The sequence below is a fragment of the Chelonoidis abingdonii genome, chromosome 4 (genome assembly GCF_003597395.2).
Source record: "Chelonoidis abingdonii isolate Lonesome George chromosome 4, CheloAbing_2.0, whole genome shotgun sequence".
Classification (NCBI taxonomy): Eukaryota; Metazoa; Chordata; order Testudines; family Testudinidae; genus Chelonoidis; species Chelonoidis abingdonii.
The window spans coordinates 14,964,639-14,984,266 of NC_133772.1; the positions used below are offsets into that span (position 1 = coordinate 14,964,639).

General features: G+C 47.4%; 1 protein-coding gene across 1 annotated transcript; it reads left to right on the forward strand.

Moving 5' to 3' along the window:
• Positions 1-8,285: 8,285 nt before the first annotated feature.
• On the forward strand, positions 8,286-19,336 carry LOC116832068 (Krueppel-like factor 15). Its single transcript, XM_032792512.2, has 3 exons — positions 8,286-8,334; positions 12,451-13,535; positions 17,099-19,336. The coding sequence occupies exons 2-3, from the start codon at positions 12,577-12,579 to the stop codon at positions 17,268-17,270; spliced, it is 1,131 nt and encodes a 376-aa protein (XP_032648403.1). The 5' UTR covers positions 8,286-8,334; positions 12,451-12,576; the 3' UTR covers positions 17,271-19,336.
• The last annotated feature ends 292 nt before the right edge of the window (positions 19,337-19,628 follow it).

Consider the following 19,628-nt stretch of genomic DNA (forward strand, 5'->3'; position numbering starts at 1 on the left):
GAGCAAACTAGATGACTGTTAGTATTCATACAGCAGTAGTAATGGTGTTCAAAACAACACGTGGGATGGATTGATGATGCCTGTGCCTCCCATGTTTTGGGCTGCTCTATTGCCAAGCTGTGCTCTACCCCCCGTTTTCCCTACAGAAGAAGTTGCCATCAACTTATGTCACCACCGCCTCCCTTCCTGGCAGACTTTCCCCTGGCTCTGAGTCTGAGTCCACGGAAGACAGCCCAGACTTTGCAATTAATCGGATCCAATAATAATTTCTGATCCCTTCCTCCCTCCTCAGAATGTCCTCTCCTGCTCCCCCGCCAAACACTTTCGCTCTTTCTCTAGTTCCTGCGCTGCTCCCTGTGCTGTTGTTAGAATTGCACTGTTAGGAGGAGAACATAGCTGTACTCTCGCTAGTTGCACCAGCAGATGGTGCTATTACACGAGTTTTATTGCAAGAATACTGTTTCCTTCTGCCCCCAACCTGTTTCCAGACTCTCTTCACTTCTGCAAACTGCATCCCTTCCTGATAAGTGAGCAGCTCACAACCATACGCACACAGAACCAAGACTGTGCTGAGGGTGAGACAGCTGAATTGTAGCAGGCACTGGCAGGCTGCAGCCCTGCACAGCTGCCGATGAGCTGCTAATTCCTACAACATCCCAAGTGTGCTAGGAGTATCATTGGCAAATACAATGACACAGTCCCTGTCCTGAGAAGCAGCCAGAGTAAGGCAGTGCGACTCAAGACTGCAGCCATCTCTCCACAGGGAACAACTTGCAGAATCGGAGCCTAATGTAACCCATGGACCACTGTGGTTTATTTCTCCCCAATCCACAGAGGACATGCGTCTATTACAGTCCCCAGCACGGACTCATGCTGTGATCCATGATGCTTTTCACTCCTGGATGGGCATGTACAGCAGGTCACACTCTGACCCTTAAGCATCAGGATGACAGGTGCTTCTGGAATACTATAGATGAACAGGCCAGGCTCTGTAGCTCAGGCAGTAAATAGCCCTGCTTATAGTTCTAGAGCAGTGGTTCCCAAATCTGTGCACCCCTTTCACTGAAATGTCAAGTCTCGCGACCCCCACCTCCTAAAAATGAATATTTCCAGGGATTTTTTTTCTTTACTTGAGTATAAATGATAAAAGCAGTGATCTTGGAAATATACAATTGTTTTTTGTGCTTATTACACACTATTAATTATTTATCTTTATAGTATTTTTATCACATTATGAAAACGGCAACACTCTTCCAAGATCTCACTTTCGTAGCTTGTATCTCTTTGAATAAGCCTATTATATGACAAGGCTCCTATGTTTCATCAAGGAGTATCAGATGTAAAACAGCATGAAGGGATTTAAGAAGCCAACTCAAAGAGTTTCTCCTACACACACATTCAGGTCTTGAGTAGTCCAGGCAAACAACCCATATTACAACAAAGCTTAAACATGTTTTTCATAATAATTTTAAAAACAATACTAGCTGCCAATTTAATTTAAAAAACAGCAAAAAATATTCACTTCCCTTCCATTTCTTATAAGGAGTCTTGAAGTTTAAATCTCCTCAGTGTGATAGATACGCTTGCTTTGATCAGCTGAGCTCTTGGAAGTCCAGGGACTCCAGGCTCCTGGCTCTGTGCTGCCTTCGGTCCCTAGGGACAGCTTTGTCCACCATTAGGGAATTTTTTCGCTAAGAACCGCCTACAACATTTCACAAATCCCCAGGAGTTCATGAACCGCAGTTTGGGAACCACTGCTCTAGAGGTCCCTGGTGTATTAGCCAAGCTGGGAGCTGAACTGGCATGATGTGATACGAGCCTCATTACTGACGTGATGAATAAGGAGGGGAGGGGAAGACCAGGTTAATGATCCGATAACCCCGCTATGCAGCAAGGGCTAGAGTATGGACCAAACGCTTTATCCAGATGTAACCTCTGTTGCAGTATAATGTGCCTTTGTGTTGCCTAGGAAGGAGCCCTAATGAGTGAATCCTCACAAAATCCCTGCAAGGTGGCTAAGTATTCCTTGGCCCCTATTTACATAGGGGAAACTGAGGCACAGAGCCAGGCAGTGATTTGCGTGCAGTCCTCCCAGCAAATCAATAGAAGAGCCACAAACAGCATTTGCCTTCACCAAGTGACCAGCCAGCTTCCCCTGTATCATTAATTTTTTAAAATGCCTTGAAAACATTTCAGGGTCAAACTTTGATCTCTGGTACAGGAGAGTAAATCTGGACTAACCCCATTGGCTTTGATGCAGTTACTTTGCATTTACACTGCAGTACATGAGAGTAGAATCTAGCTCCTCTTGAACATATTTCATCCTGAAACTCCCCTTTTTTTAAAGAGACCCTGGCCACTTAAGCATTTTCAGTTAAAAGAGTTATTTTTAACAGCAAACCCTGCAGTTGTTCTCAGAGATTGGAGGAAAACTGATTTCGCTCTAGTCTATCTGCGTGTTTGCCTTGTGCATTGGACTATAGGTGCTGGAACTAAGTGTTCTGGGGGGCTGCCGCACCCCCTGCCTTGAAGTGGTTTCCATCATACACAGGGTTTACAGTTTGGTTCAATGGCTCAGCTCCCCCACCATAAGAATTGTTCCAGCCCCCCTGGATCGGACAGCACTGGTTCCTTTCATAGTTTCCATGCACCTTTCACATAGCAACAGAAGAGAGAATGTCACGTACAGTAACACAAATGCTTTCACTTTAAAAAAAAAAAATCAATCTAGGGACAGGTGTTTGAAGGTATTTAGGCATCAGAAGATATAGATACATGGCTCGGGCTGTTACAAAAGTGCCTTGACAGCTAGGGCCTAGGGGCTGCTTCGCCCCAAACAGGCTGGAACTTTGGAATGTTGCTACAGTGTAGTGTCGGTTCAGACTTGCTTTCTGATTCCTGCACCTTACACGCTGCATAGTCCACGCCACCCCGCTCCCTGCCACAGAGCAAGGGAGAAACATGGGGCTTGAGCCTGCAAACCTGTACTGCTGTGTGTAGTGCTGACTTGGGTGACTGGCTGGTAGGTGACAGCTCATGTCAGTATGCATAGTTCTTGGTAATAAGGAGGTCCAAGACTGGACCCAGTGACTGGCTAGGGAACAGCCCTGCATGCAACATATGGTTTATAGGGCACAAGAAAACACGTATTGGGTGAAATTTAGCCCAGTGCAGAGTCATAACAAAAGGCCTCTCCATCCCTTAAGTCCGCGCAGTAGGTTGTAGGTGGGTCATAGATCTTGTGCATAAGGGTGAGTTTTGCCCTAATGGAATAAGAACAGCTGCTACTGGGGCAACTTGTGTGATGCTCATGTGTGAGTCAAAGCAGCAGGAGGGTGACTGCTTACTTCTGCTATTAAACCCATCCCTGGTGCTGATGGCCAGGCAGATCAAGGGGCATTGGGTTGATTCCTCCACGGATAGAGTATGGGATTTTCTCTTCCAAGACTGATAGGATTATTTTGGTCCCTTGTTGTGAAGCTGGATTCATAGAGGAGGCTAAGGTGTAATAAAGAAACCTTGAGCTCTGCTTAAGCACCACTGATTTATTGTCTTAGTGGCCTGGCTGTTTTATGGATGGGACCTTGTGGTGCCCTCTCCTGGTACATGGATGGAAAATCACATACACAGCTTCAGAAAAGAACAGGGTGGGGAAGGAAGCAGAAATTAGTACAAACTGAAGGTGGGCTCGATTCCAGTTCCTTCTAGCAAACCGAGACAACATTCAAAACCAATACAAAGATTGGCCTTGTTAGCCAAGCCATCCAGATGAGAGAATGGGGACAAAACATTTCTGAGATGTAACCAAAGGAATCTACTAGGTGAGAAAATGACTCAAGAACAAGACAGACCCTTAGAAAGCAATTACGCTGGAAGACACTTTAAAAAATGACCAGCCTTCTCTAGACACACTGGGACAATGCAAGACCTAAAGAAAAACCTCAGTTCAGAGAAACATATAGCCCAGATAATAAATATATTAAAGCAGTGTTTCTCAATCTTTCCAGACTACTGTACCCCTTTCAGGAGTCTGATTTGCCTTGTGTACCCCCAAGTTTCACCTCACTTAAAAACTACATGCTTACAAAATCAGACATTAAAATACAGTGTCACAGCATGCTGGTACTGAAAAATTGCTGACTTTCTCATTTTTAGTATATAATTATAAAATACATCAATTGAAATGTAAATATTGCACTTACATTTCAGTGTATAGTATATAGAGCAGTATAAACAAGTCATTGTCTGTATGAAATTTTAGTTTGTACTGAGTTAGTTAGTGCTTTTTATGTAGCCTGTTATACAACTAAGCAAATATCTAGATAAGCTGATGTACCCCCTGGAAGACCTCTGTGTACCCTCAGGGGTACATGTGCCCCTGGTTGAGAACGACTGTATTAAACCAAGTGCTGAAATGCAGCACTGAACCCGTGCAGGGAGCCCTTCTGACATTATTTAACTTAACCTTCCAATCTAGACACTTTGCTGGAGGATGGCCAGCTGAACTCATTAGCCCAATACACAGAAGCAGAGATGGCCTCAAAACAACATGAACAAATATTCTCCGGCATCCACAATAAAATAATATTGCAATGTCTGACTGGCACCAGCATAACCCATTACAAGAAATAGCTCTGTGATCTTGGTGCTGTAAAGAAATGACTAATTTTTCAAAGGCACCTAAGGTCATTTACAATTGAATAGGAGTTGGATGCCTGACTGTCTTCAGGCTCTTTTGAAACCCCCAACCTAGATGGATAAAACTATCCAATTAAACTATCTGATGATATAATTCAACCCTCTCTGTTGTAAAGAAGTGAAGTTCACGGCCCAGATTTGTCATCAAATAGTTACAATGATTCAAGCCAAATCAAAAGCACTGAAGAAAAAAAACACTAAATGAAAGTGAAAGCTTGATCTTCACATATAGGACTGCCCCCATGTGTCAACAAATCTAACAGCCTGAGCAGCAGAGCAAGCAATCAAGAAAGGCTCACAGCATTAGAACAACACCTACAACACAAAGGTATAGGCCACTGGGAACCACAAATCTGAAGCAACAATCTAGACTGCTACAGCTCCTGGCACAGAATGATCATGCTAGTGGGTTATCTCACTACAGTGAAATGTACAAAGCCTTCACCAAATACAGAATCAATTGCCATAAACTAGAGATGGAAAGCACAGACTGAACCTATGAGAAGAATAGGTGTGGAACCCATGTGACAAAGGAGAGACTGAGATAGAGAAGTGCTTCCCAGTGTCTGGAATGGACATAGGCTCAAACCCAAAACATCATTCTTGACAAAACCGTACCTACCCCTGCCAGAGACCTGCAGAGTCTGTCTCCTTTACACACTGGCAGCACTTGTGCAGCTTGTCTTGCCAGCAAAGTCTTATTGAAATGAAAGACTCTTTCAAAATCCATTTAATCAGGAGCCATTAATTGTTCCTGCCTGCTCGAACATGATCTTTAACATCTAGAGAAACCTGCGCTGTTCCCAGTATAAATGAAAGAAGGAAATGGAACACTGCAGGAGAGGAATCAAAAGCATATATCTCCTCAAGAGGACCATGTTAGTAATCTGATAAACCAAGACACAAGTCAATACAGGATTGTAAATTTCCAAGAAAGAACATGCTGGGTTATGGCCACAAGGAGAAGAAAGGATGAAGGTTTCCTGAAGGTGGGTTGAGGAACAACTGAGCTGTTGGGTGGCAGAGAAAATGCTAGCCTAAGAGCAGGCAGGAGTCTACTGCAACAAATTTGTAGATATGGAATATGACCATTGCTTCTACATATGGGCACTTTGCAGATGATTTCAAAACCAGTGTGTCATATCCAGATTTTTTTTTTTTTAATTCCCCACATTGCACATTTCCTTTTTAGAAAAAAGGGAATTAGGTACAGATTCTCCAAGGTATTTAGGCTCCTAACTTCCATCAAAATCAATCATCTTTGAGGATCTTGGCCTTAGAGTGTGCAGCCAGATGAAAATAAGTGACAAGACAAGGATTCCCATGAGAAGGGACTGAGGGAAACAATACCCTCTGAAACAAGCCCACCTCCGCAGTCTATAGGCAGTGTAAATAGAGGGGAAGAGCAATCTGGACTCCTTGGTTCCATGCCCTGCTCTGCCACTAATTAATTGTGTTACTTTAACAAGTAATTTCTCTCGTGGGCATACATGGTATTTAGGTGCCATCCTCCCAGTCAAGGTCTCATTCCCACTTTGAACTTTAGCATCCAGAAAGTGGGGACCTGCATGTACCCCTCTAAACTTAATTCCTATCTTAGATCTGATAATGCTGCCACCAACCAAAATATAGTGTTTGGTACACTTTCTGTCCCCCAAAACCCTCCCCTGGGGAACCCTGAGATATACACTGATCCAAACTCCTTGGATCCTATAACAGAGAGGGACTAACCTTTTCATCCCCCTCCCAGACTTCCACTCCCAGACTTTCCCTGAGAGTAATTGATCCAACTCCTCTTGAATCTTAAAACAGAGAGAAATTCACCTTCCCCCCTTCTCCTTTCCCCCCCACCAATCCCTGGTGAGTTCAGACCCAGTCCCCTTGGGTCTACACAAGGACAAAATCAATCAGGTTCTTAAAAAGAAAAGCTTTTAATTAAAGAAAGAAAAAGTAAAAATTATCTCTGTAAAATCAAGATGGAAAAATGTTTAGAGGGTCTCAGCTTTACATAGACCAGAGGGACTCCCTCCTCCCTAACCTAAGTATAAGTTACAGCAAACAGAGGTAACATATCCTTCCAGCAAAATACACATTTGCAAATCAAGGAAACAAATATAAAGACTAATTCGCCTCCTATCTGGTACTTACTATTTAGAACATGATAGACTGTTTCAGAAAGATTGGAGAAAACTGGTTGCATGTCTGGCTCCTCTTAATCCCAAGAGAGAACAATGAACAGAACAAACAGGACAAAACAAAGATTTCCCTCCACCAAGATTTGAAATTATCTTGTCTCCTGATTGGTCCTTTGGTCAGGTGTCAACCAGGTTCACTGAGCTTGTTAACTTTTTACAGGTAAAAGAGACATTAACCCTTAACTATCTGTTTATGACACTCCCACTGAAAGTCAGTACCCCTAAGGCTGGGCCTTTGACTATCTCCCCCTAAAGCAGGCTCTAGTATTTTTCCCCTTTGACATAAATTCCTGGCTAACATAAATTCTCTGTCTGATTTAAGGCCTCTTTGGAGTGCAAAGCAGGAGGAATTCCTCTCTCAAGTCAAGCCCTAGCAGGTGTACAAAACTGCTCCAGTGCAGAGGATGTATAGTCAGTGCTTTGATGGAGGGTGCTCTAGAAATGTCAAATATGGTGGACTCTGTGCATCTCACACATGCCTGCATGAAGAATAGTATTAATCGATTATTATATTTTATAATTATTCTGGACTGTTGGAGCCTGGATCCCAGTGTTCCTAGTGACTGAGTGTATCCTTAGGAACTTCTGTTCAAACAATAAAACCACCTCAAGGTGGACTATGGAGGCCCTCCCCTACCTGGACCTGGGTACTAAGGGATTGTGACTCCCTGGAACAGCCTTTGTCCCACACACCTGAGGCCAGATTTTTAAAGGTATTTTAGGTGCCCAAAAATGCAGCTAGGTGCCCAGTGGCATTTAAAGTGGGGATTAGGCACTGTAGGTGCTTTTGAAAATTACACCACATGCTGATCAGCACCTTTAGGTGCCTAAATACCTTTGCAAATCTGGCCTTTCACTGTCCCCACCGTTCCTTATTGGCAGATAAAGACTCAGTACTTAAGGTCCATATTATTATCCTTAATTATCCAGTATTCCTTAATTAACCTCTTCATTATTGTCCTTTAGTGGGATTGCTGCATCCTCTAATTACAATTAACTGCTGGTGGCTATTCACCGTTAACTCTGAATTGTGAATTCATCGTCAGCTGCTGGGATTGTTAAACTTCTAATCATGCGATGATTGTTCTCCAGCCCTTAATTATTAAATGGTGATTATTAGCTATTAGACCCCCCCATTAATTACCGGAGTAATGACCCCGTAATGACCCTATTTTTATTAAATACCCCTCGAGAAACACCTCCCCACCTCCTCAGCTATAGTGAGTGGGGCTCACGACAGAGGCGTGTCCCTGCTCTGCTGCGCACACGCTGCTCCCTCCGGCTGCGGCCCAGGCGAGCCCCAGCTGCCGCGCACCAATGGGGCTGCGGGGACCGAGCCGAGCCCTCGGCTGGGCGGGGCGGTGGCTCAGGCTGGAGCTTCCCTCGGATCATGTGAGCGAGCGGAGCTGGAGGTGCCAGCATGGAAGCGGGCAGCCGGCTGGTAAGAGGAGCGGAGCCGGGCAGGGGGTGTCGTGGGGATGCCCGGCCCGGTCTGGGGGGCGAAGGGAGGGGATGGGGGATGCTGAGGTTTTCACTTCTTCCAGCGCGGTGGCCTAAAGGAAGAAGTAGCTCCCCTAAACTCCCTATTCCCCGGCGGAGAAGTGGGCGGGCTCCACTTATCCTCGGCGACTTGACTGTGTTAGGTTCCCCCCACCCCCGCCTCCCTAATCCAGCAAGGGAGACAGGCGGTGGCCCCTCCGCCCACGAGACCCCAAGCACAACACCCTTGGCGGTGGGGAAGGCCCCCGCCTGCGCTGGGAGGGGAGAGAAACGAAGTCGCCACGTGTGTGGCTCTGCCCAGATGCGCTCCCTGGGGGCCTGTTCCTGCGCGTCCCGTGCTCGGTGGGGAGCCGGGCTGGCTGCGTTCACACGGGGCGGGCTCGGGAGAGACTCCTGCTCTGAGCAGGGGACTCCCAGGGCTGGGCAGCGGGCAGGCGGCTCAGTGTGCGGATGCGGGGGCGGGGTTGTGTTTTGCGGGCCGAGACACGCCAAGTCTTCTCGTGGAGAACCCCCCCCCCCCCCCCCCCCCCGCGGCTGGGCTTTAAAGGCGCCCCGCGCTTGACAGGCTGAAGCACAGATAAGTTTTCCAGGCTGAATGGCTGCTGTGGACTTGGCTGCGTCACGTGGGGACTGTAATTCAGGCCGGTCTCCCCCGGCTTGAAGGGGGAAGCGCGCTATCACAACCCCCCAGACCGGTTGGTTGACAGAAGAGCTGGCCAATCAGGAGTGCCCGGGGGGAGGGCGTGGCCTCATTTTGCCATGAATGATGGTGGGTAGAGTAAGCAGAGAAGTTGTATGGTAAGCTGGGGAATGGCACTAAGTCAGTTTACAACGTGCTCTCTTTGGTTGTGCATGCTTCCTTTGCAGTCCCTTTCACTGTGAACTCACGGCAGCATATAGAGCCTGCAACTAAATCATGTGAGACTCAGCTCCCAGGAATCACCAGAGATCCATGTGGCACACAGTTGTACTCTCACAGCCAGTGCTTTACTGCTAACAATCCCCTGCCTTTCATCCCAGGGTCTGGGAGCACTCTAAAAACCACACCTTAGCCTGGTAACACCTTGTGAATGAGGTAGGGCAGTTTTATTAGCTCCCTTGCACAGAGGGGCAAACTGAGGCAGAGAGAGAGAAGTAATTTGTCAGAGGTCTCTGAGGTGCAGAGAGCAAAGGAACTTGCAGGATCACACAGGGTGTGCGAAGCGGAGCCAGGGATAGAATCCAGATCTGAGTCGCAATCCCATATTTCAATCATTTTCCTTTCCCTCAAGTAAGTCTAATCTGTTTTGTGGACCCATTCTACCTGGAAGTGGTTATCTCCTTGTGCTCATTTTTGCAGAGTAGCTTTTGAATGCTAAAGCCTGTGTATGCTCACTAGCCCTTGACTATTATATCTGTGGGCATTTCTGTATCTGCTGTTTTCATGATATCTGGTCACTGATGATAGTGCAAATGCTGTAATATCATAATTATTGATCATTTATTTTGCAGTAGCTCAGAGGTCCCATTGCGCTAGACCCTTTCAAGCCTAGTAAATTACAATCCTTGCCCTGAAGAGTTGTCACTTGCCATTTTGATCCTTTAAAAAGAAGGGGTGGGAATGTGCTGTACTGATTAGCGCGGGAGGTTGGAAGTGGGGACTTCTGTTCCCAGCTCTTGCCTGTTGTGTGACCTTCGGCAAGTCACTTTACCTCTTTGTGCCTTGGCTGCCTATCTGTGAATTCAGCATATTTACCTACTTCCCAGGGTCATTGGGGGGAGACTTACAATGCTTTTAGATCCTCTCATAACAAAAGGTGCTGTATAGAGACAAGGTGGGGGAGGGAATATCTTTTATTGGACTACTTCTGTTGGTGAGAGAGACAAGCTTTCAGCCACACACAGCTCTTCCTGAAGAGCTTCTCTTTCTCTCACCAGCAGTATTACTTCACCCATGTTGTCTCTAATATCCTGGGACTAACGTGGCTACAACAACTCTGCAAACAAAAGATGCTATTGAAACACAAACTAATGTCTAAAGAGCTAACCTAGTCCAGCGATACGCTTTGGTGAAAGCTGGCTCTGCATTTTATACATGTCATGTCTGTTAACTCTTGAATGTTGTCATCCATGTAGATTGATGCTGTGAATTTTAATTAAACCTGTTAAAAATCTAAAAAATGCTTCCAGTAGGCAAGATGCTGTCATTGATACATGGCAAATCCAGAGCATGTCTGTCTTAAGTACCTGGCCCCATTGATCTGAGCATCTTAGGACTTTCTTAATGTTTGGCCTCACAATGTTCCTGTGAAGTAGGGCCATGCTAAGGGGAAGTGAGGCACAGAGAAACAAAATGACTTGTCCAAGATCTCACAGGGAGTCTGGTGGAGCAGGGAATTGAATGCGGGTCTCACAAGTCCCAAACTAGTGCTCTAATGGCTGGACCCTCCTATGACTGTGCTGCTTAGCTGTCTGTCTTGTTAGTGGAGGGGTTGAAGAACAAGTCAGCTCACCTGTCCCTGGTGGTATATTTGTTCATTTAATCACTCCAAGAGCTATGATGGGATGTTAGATGGGGTGGGATCTGAGTTACTACAGAGAATTCTTTCCTGGGTGCTGGCTGGTGAGTCTTGCCCACATGCTCAGGGTTTAACTGATCACCATATTTGGGGTCAGGAAGGAATTTTCCTCCAGGGCAGACTGACAGAGGCCCTGGCGGTTTTTGGCCTTCCTCTGCAGCATAAGGCACAGGTCACTTACTGGAGGATTCTCTGCAGTTTGAGGTCTTCAAACCACAATTTGAGGACATCAGTAACTCAGACATAGGTCAGAGGTTTGTTACAGGAGAGGGTGGGTGAGATTCTGTGGCCTGCATTGTGCAGGAGGTCAGACTAGATGATCATAATGGTCCCTTCTGACCTTAAAGTCTATGAATCTATAACCTAGTCCCTTCCGTCTCCCAGAGGAGAGCAGCACTGGCAGGTTTCAGGGAAGAACTGGCTTTTAAGGGGAGAGGGGAAGGAGGATAAGGAAGGGCGCATGGTGTGCAGAGAGGGGGGAGGCTGTTGTAAATGTAGCCAGCAGCCTGAAAGGCGTAGATCTGAGGCAGGATGGAGAGGGAAGTGTCAGGATTGAGGTGTGGGGGGATGAGAGATGAAAGGGGAGCAGAGCTATAGGCAGGGTTGAGGCTGTGTAGAGCCTTTAAGTTCAAACTCTTCATCTTCATGTGAGAGGAAAGCTGGAAGCCCAGCACAGAGATCTGAAGATGGGGTGAGACTGATATGATCCAGTGTCACCTCTTGCCTCACATACACCCGATGTTGGCTTCTGTTCATTGTGAACCGTCCGGGCAAGATATGCAAAGTCATGCCAAGGACAGGTTATGAACCATGTTGCAAAAGGCCTTGAGCAATTTTAGAGTCTTTGTCCTACGTTTTGCCCTTGGCAGATCATGAACTAAGTCAGGTGCTATTTTATTTTTAAGGCTGGGCTTGCTACAACTGGAAAGCTCCTCAAATCTGCCCTTCCTGACAGTAAGGGACCTGGGGAGATGGCGCTAGCAAGGACTGGCACAACTGGTTTGGACAGCTCTGAAGGAATCCCATGTATTTTGTTATTCACAGGAAGCTAAGAGCTCGCAAATGGCTCTAGCCTGGGCTTCCTTTCGCTCTCAAACTCTCTCCTTGCTCCTTTTTAATTATATCTTGGATTTTATCTCATGAATCACCTCCTTCTCCGAGTCAGGCCTATGCAAACCACTTCCCCTCCCATGTGTTGTTGCAAACCATCCCTCTGGCAACTGCAGTGATTGTTGAACCAGAAGAGCGATGTCAGGAAAGTGTTTCATACATGTGAAGGTGGCTGCTAATGCAAATTATGGAAACAAGGAAGAAAGCCTACATCACGTGGCAATCCGGTTCTCTGTAGACCATTTAGGTAGAGAATAACTGGGATGTGTGTTTGAGCAACAGAGCAATTTAAAAACAAAACAAAAAAACCAACAGTGGCTTGTTTGTAATCAAATTGTTCCTAGATGTTTGCACTGGTAAATAATCTCATTGGTGTCGCTCCTTTGCAGGTGGGCTAACGCTTTCCCCGCAGTATCAGGACTACCAGCCGTACTGCTGCCCTGCTGAATTGTTACACAGGCTTCCTACCCAGTCAGTTTAACGTCTTTCCGTGCAGAAGAGACGCTGGTCAACAAATGGTCTCTCTAAACTGCAGTGAGTTGCTCCCTGCTTCTGATCCCCTGAGCCCTGCAGCTGGTGCCTCTTGGCTAGACAGCAACGCTGATGCTCGTAAGACAAAGATGCCATCATCTGTTCTGCCGGAGGACTGTGACGCAGGAGTGTCCAACCCTCAGAATGACTCCAGCCTTCTCCTTCGCCATGGTAGCTGCCCTTCGCAAGACACCCACTTTGTAGTGTCCAAGGTGAAGAAAGAAGGTGAGAAATCCCAAGCCACCCTCTATGAAGCTCATCTGAAACTGCCCGACTTCTGCAATGACCTCTCCAGAGATTTCACCCCCACCCTGGAGGAGATTGAGGAGTTCCTGAAGGAGAAGATGGAGCTCCTCAAGGACGAGCTGAGTGAGAAACAGCCTGTCAGGGGGAAGCTGGAGATCAAGTCGGAGATCAACCTGGGGAGCCCTGGAGAGCAGCCTACACCCAGGATGGCTCCGGAAGGGCGTGTGTTGAGCTCTGCAGAGGCCGGGGGGGTAGCTGGTGCTGTGGGCCTGACAGTGGATATTGGGAGCATACCTGTTATCCTCCAGATCCAGCCTGCCCAAATGAACAGTGGGAGCCCCCCTCCACAGAGTGCTGTGGACGGCATCAGGGTGGCCCAGTTGGTGGTCAGTGTGCAGGGCCAAAGCCTGACCCTTGTCCCTCAGGCCGCCCAGCCCCCCATGACTGTCTTGGACCAAAAGTACGTCAAAATAGCCCCCCTGCCCATTGCTTTGAGGCCGGCGGCTCTGGGGAGTCTGAGAGGGGTCGAGGCTGCCCCTAAATTCCAGAAGGTCTCCCCTTCTGTCATCCGAGTCCACAAGTGCACGCACCCTGGCTGCAGCAAGATGTACACCAAGAGCTCCCACCTCAAAGCGCACTTCCGGCGCCACACTGGAGAGAAGCCCTACACCTGCTCCTGGCCCAACTGCGGCTGGAGGTGGGTGTGCAAGTGGAGAAGCCTAGCGCTGAGGTCGTCTTGCCACTGGCTGCCAGGCAGCCAAGCCATTGACTGCCTCCTGCAGGATCTGGCTTGTGCATGTGTGTTTATAAAGATGTGCAGCAGTCTGGTAGGGCCTGCTTTTCTCAAGTGCTCAGTACCCACACTCAGGACGAGGTTTTCAGAAGAGCTCAGCATCTAGCATGCTTAGGGCTGTGGGTGCTGAGCCCTTGGAAATCTGTCCTGTCTGGTCCCGGCAGATTGTGACCCTTTTTGAAAAGCACACAGTTCTGCTTACCCTCTGCTTGCTTCCTGTGCATTTGCAAGATTGACTCAGCAGGTGTCTTGTCCCTTTAGATAGCTGGCATTGTCTGCTCTTCAAAGGTACACAGCATCCTCTGCTAGCTCTAACACTCGAGAGAGATGATTCTAAAACATCACTGTTCCTTCAGTCTAGCAATGTTTTTTGGCACTGGGTCCTGGACTAAATATATAGCAAATCCAAGACTTCAGAGTGTAAATTTTCAGGCCTCGGCTTCCCCCAGCTGTTCATATGCTGACTGTGTTTTAACTGAGATCGTACCTTTTAATGCAGCAGGAGAGTTTTAACTAGAAGTAACCTGCCCTTGTTCTGGGATTCAGTTTTTACAGTGAATTGTAGAAAGCAGACCTTTGAGGAGGGGTGGGATAGAAAGACCTCTCAGGATATTTAGGTTAAACTTTCAAAAACAACTAAATCCCATTGAAAGTGATTTAAATGGTTTGGCTCCTAAGTCACTCAGGTGTTTGAAAATGTTACTCCTAGTCTGTTCCCTGGCCCGTGCAGGATTGTTTGCAGAGCTTGCGTCCTATAATTGGTCCACTTATAAATGTCTCCTCTATTGGATCGCCCATTGCTTTCCTCAGGAACTTGTCAATCAAATCGCTCACTGTTTTAAAAAAAAAAAAAAAAAAAAAAAAAAAAAAATTCTGATGAACTTGCTGCTCATGGCTAGGCTAGAAAATAAGCCATTGTTTCTCCTGGAAGGTCTGGAAAGACTGCCTTGGGATCTGTTGAATTTCTGCAGGGTTAGTTGTGAATAGACTCACAGATGCAGCATTTTACTGTATCAGATGTGAACTGAAATACACTCAGGCTCACTACGATAGTAACTAAAGCTGCTCGTTCCACATTCTTTTAGTATGTTTCAGCCATATGGAAAAACCCTTCTGTTTAATGCTTCTACCATACGTGTGAGCGTCTCAGAGCTAGAAGAGGGAGTAGATCCTCTCCTGTACACCTTGCTGGGTGTTCTCCAGTTATATTTGTAAACATGAAGCATCACAGTGTTATCACATCAGCTCTGAGGCTTTGTAATGCAGATACTGCTTAAACCCAAACTGGTGAAAGTCCAGTTCTGAGCGGACCTTCATGCTGATGATGCCTGAGGATTTGGATTCCTGTGGGCCCTGTTTAGTATGGTGGAAAAAGGGTGCTGGAGAACTTGGGCAGGGATTTGAATGCACTTAAAGAGCTTTCTGATCGACATCATATGTGGAATTAAGGAGCTGAGTAGATGGATCTATCCAGGTACCGCAATGGATGAGGGCCATGTGAGTATCTGGATCTTTTACTAACATGCCGCAGGATGGAAACTTCCAGCCTAGAACTGTGAAACTGGTGTATGCAGCCTTCGCACATGGAGTTGGCTATTTAAACCGGTCCCAGGAGGAGCGGATGTCTGTCCCGGGATTGGAATGTAGCCAAGGCTGATAGTGATGGGAAGTTGCTGCCTCCTGCTGGCTCTCGATCATTTGGGAAACGAACTGCTGTCACAGTTTAGAAGGGAGCCAGTGTCCCCTGTCAGACAAATCAATGCTGCTCTTCATAGGAAAGCCAGGGATTGAATGGGTAATGGAGATTGAGCTCCTGGAAGTGTCCCACTAGCTCAGGGCTAGGACTCGCTGCTGGTAATGTGTGGGAAAGCTTGCTTTGAGCTTGTGCCACAGGTGAGGAGAACCTTTGAAAGAGACTGGCCTGGCAGCCCCAGAATCCTTTGTTTACCAAGCAAGTGTCCCCATAGCACTGTGCCTCTATCTTGCCTTGGAGCAACTGCCTCCAAGCCTAAGGGGCAGCTCATTGTGCCAGACTCCATTCAACCTCTTAGCCAGTGCTTCCAGCAAGGGAGTAACTAGCCCCAGTTGGAGGGGAGGCTTGATGGTGTGACCATAGGGAACTGTAGTGAGACTGCTAAAGTCAGCCCGGCCAGTGAACTGCTGCCACAGGGCAAGGACTGGCTTTTGGTCACTACTGCCCTGGTCTGGCTCTGAAGCGGTGGCCTAGAGGTGCGAAGCACTGTACCCCATTCCCAGTCCATGTCCATCCAGTCTCCAGGGGTTTCTAGGCTCTGAGGGGAGAGCTGCTTCTGAACAAGGGAAGCATCCTAGTCACCTGCTATGGGGATGGCTGTGTGTGGTCATCCCTTTGGAAACATTTGATGGCAACAGTACTGTGTGTCTGGGGTTCTTTCTAATTAGCCCAGTCTGGGAGGAGAGCAGAGACAGGGCAGCCCATCCTAACTGGCATGAAATTCTTGCTGCTACTGTGGCCATGTTCCCAGCCACAAAACAGAGAACTGCCCAAATTCATCTCTGGTGCCAATCCACCCATGCCAGTGACTGAAATTACACCAGGAATCACTTGACCTGGCAGCAAAAGGGGGAAATGCCAGGCTATGTGCTGTAGTTGGGAAAGGAGAAACTGGGAAATCTGTAGTACATGGACTTCAGGCAAGGTGCACTCACCCCTGTGCCTTATGGGGGTCGTATTTCACAAGGGAGCTGAGGTTTCATTGATGTCTGTAGAGCTCTTAGGTGGAAAGCGCTATGCAAATGCCAAGTATTACTCTGGCCAAGAAGATATTTTCATTCAACCCCTTTGGTGCTTGCTATTTCTCTCTCCGCGTGCTTATTTGATCCTCATCACAGTAGTAGTCCAGCATCTCACTCACCAATTCTTTCACAGGGGTGTATAATCCCCATTTTACAGATGGGGAGCTGAGGGCTGGTCTGTGCTTCAAAGTTAGGTTGGCTTAACTATATTGCTCAGGGCTGTGGAAAAATTGTATGCCCTGTGATGTATTTAAGCTGACCTAAGTCCCAGTGTAGGCACCACTAGGTAAATGGAAAAGTTCTTCCATCAATGCAGTTGCCGCCTGGTGGAGAGAGAGATTTACAATAGTAACAGAAGAACCCCCTCGCTGTAATAAGTTTCTACACTACAGGTGTGCCACTGTAGCATTTCTGGTGTAGGCATGCCATTAGAGACTAAGGGACTTGCCCAAGGTCACATGGGGAGTCTGTGGCAGAGGTGGGAATTTAACACCAGGTGTCCTGAGTCTCAGTCCAGTGTCATGCCCTACCCCCAGGCCTTCCTTCTTACCCTTTCCTTGTTTGCACAATCCTCTTCTGTTCTGTTTCCTGTCTTGGTCCTGGTGACCTCAGGGAATGACAATCCTCTCCTAGGTTAGCTAGTAGTAAATGAGCAGCCAAAAGAACCCAACATGCTTCCCTTCTCCCGGCAGGTTTTCCCGGTCGGATGAGCTCTCGCGCCACAAGCGTTCCCACTCCGGTGTCAAGCCCTACCAGTGTCTGACCTGCGAAAAGAAGTTTGCCCGCAGTGACCACCTATCCAAACACATGAAGATCCACAGGGGCCAGCGCAGCCGGACAGCTCAAGGCAGCGGTAGCAGTTAACCCTTTCCTCCCTGCCTTGTGGAATTGGGGTGCAATCCAGCAGAGGTGGATACTGAACCAAACACAAAGGGGTGGTTTTTAGTTCACAAGGGAAAATAATTTTCTTTTTTGTACAGACTGGAGAAAATCTCAAGTCTACCTCTACCCATGGATGCCTTATGGTCAGGACTTGTCTCCTATACTACTGTGCCACTTGTAAATGCACATGATGGGCACCTGAGCTAATTAGGGGCACGTGTGGGAGGATAGCTTCATCAAAGGGCTTTGGTGAGTTAATAGGTGTTGTCTGTCTAGGTAATTCAAATGCTCCTGTCGCTGTAATGTCTGCCTGATATGAGTTGGAGTGGGAGCTAATGGGTTAATCGCACTTCTTCCTCAGCCAGCATCCTGACTTGCTGCTTGTATATCCTCCCTGCTTTGGGGGCTGCAAGTCAGACCAATGTCCCAGCCATCCATGGGCAGCCATGTAGTGAGGGGAGCCAAAAGGGATACTTCCTCCTGCCTGAGCTGAAGACCTGTACTTGGAGTCTTGGCTAGAGATGCCCTTGCTTAGATTGTACAGTGGGTATGGAAACGGACTGCCTTTTGACGTGTCCCTGTCTCTGATCCCTCCCCCCTCCAGTATGCGCTGCTCATCACTGATGTCTGCAGGCTTGACAAGGCTGATGTCTTCTCTGTTAAATTTTCTTTGTTAATCATGTACAGAGCCAGGGTAAACTCCTGAGATGTCCCTGGGAAGGTGATGCTGATGCACTTACTGTGTTTTCAGTTGTACATGGCAAACGCCTAGGTGGGTACGGCATGTCCTAAAGAGCAAGGAGCCTGCCAGCTGCTTGTGGAGTCCTAAAATGCAGCCTCCCCGCCACCCATGTTCTTCTGAGGTGGAGCTGGAGCATGGCATGCTGGCGCCTGAAGTCTGTGGGCTGCCCCTCTGTGTCAGAGATCAGGGTGTCTGCATCCTGTTCCTCTGTGTACAAATCACATGCAGCTCTCAGGCTTCTGGCAGGTTGCTAGCATGGCCCCCAGGTCCAGCATCGGTGACCCCTCTGCTCCAGCCGCTGCCTCTGCAGGCATTGCGCCCAGCCCTGAGGCTGGGAAGGGCAGGGGAATGGCTGCACCTACTAATGGTACGGTGACTCTAAAAACAATGGGCAGGTCTTTCACGGCACCCCAACTGAAGGGTTGGTCTGTCATTTCTGTTGGTATCTGTTCCCAGGTTTATAGTTACAACTCTGCTGTCAAAAAAACACAATTACCTGTGTAGTAATCTGTTACAATAGTCCCTTTTTTGTATTAAAGTGCCTGTAACATACTTTCAACAGCACCCTGACTAGCACATTAATGGGACAGTAGAAGAGTGTGTCTGGTCATCCGGTAGCGACTGAAGCTGTAGGCTGCTCTGACCTTCCCTATTGGTGTTCAGCACGGCACTGATGTGCCAAATTGTGTGGTGGAGCTGTTGGGAAGTGTGATGCAGGTCCAAGTCCCCAGGAGAAGACGAGAGCAGCAAATTCAGAGTGCATCGCTGAGGGAAGTATGGGAAGGGGGAGAGCTATGGGAAGGGAAATGAAATCAGAAGTGAAGGGTACTGCGGGGAGAGGAGAAGAGGTGTGTCTGTTCTGCAGAAAGGAAAAATGCCCTTGCACAGTGCTACCTGATTGAGGAGGGGGCAAGTGACCAGCTTGGCCATATGCATGTGGCACCTCAGTGTATTCCAGCCACTGGAACAGACAAAATATAGCTGGACTAAGCTGTTTTTTGTCGTGTTTTTTCCACAAAAAATGGCTTTGCAATCACAACAAATGCTGTTGTAGAAAAATTCTGTTTTGGTTGGAAGCTTCTGATTCTCCCCGCCCTGCCCAATACAAAATGGAATGGGGGGGGGGGGGGGGACTAACTTTTTTTTCTTTGTAAGTATTTTTGAAAACTAAAAAAATAAACTCTTTACCAATTTTGTTCTTGTTTCCAAAAAACTGGAGGGGGGGGGAATTCATAGGGAACTTTGAGATTTTATCTTTTTGTTAATTTCCTGCTTAAAAAAAATAAAAAAAAACAACAAAACCTGACATCTACACAAAAGCCATGGGAAAATGATGTGACACTCTCACCCTGTGCTGTGTACTGCTGCTTCCCGAGTATTTCTGAAGAACAAATGGGTACTGAAAATTCCCCTCTGCATCCTTGTATATAGTTCTCTGCCCCCATACTTGCCATTTTCAAGGCAGACACCAAAGCTCCTATGAAAGGCAAGGTGCAGTAGCGCAGAGAGGTGAGCACTGGACTGGGAGTTCGGAGCTACATAGAAACTTGCCATGCCTCTGACACTTGCTCTGTGCCTCCTGTATCCCATTGTGGAGG

What these genes read in the sequence shown, in the direction of transcription:
- LOC116832068 (XM_032792512.2), top strand. Translation starts at nt 12,577, where the DNA reads ATGGTCTCTCTAAACTGCAGTGAGTTGCTCCCTGCTTCTGATCCCCTG. An exon ending in TGGCCCAACTGCGGCTGGAG is followed by an intron (nt 13,536 to 17,098) that starts GTGGGTGTGCAA and finishes TTCTCCCGGCAG; the next exon opens with GTTTTCCCGGTCGGATGAGC.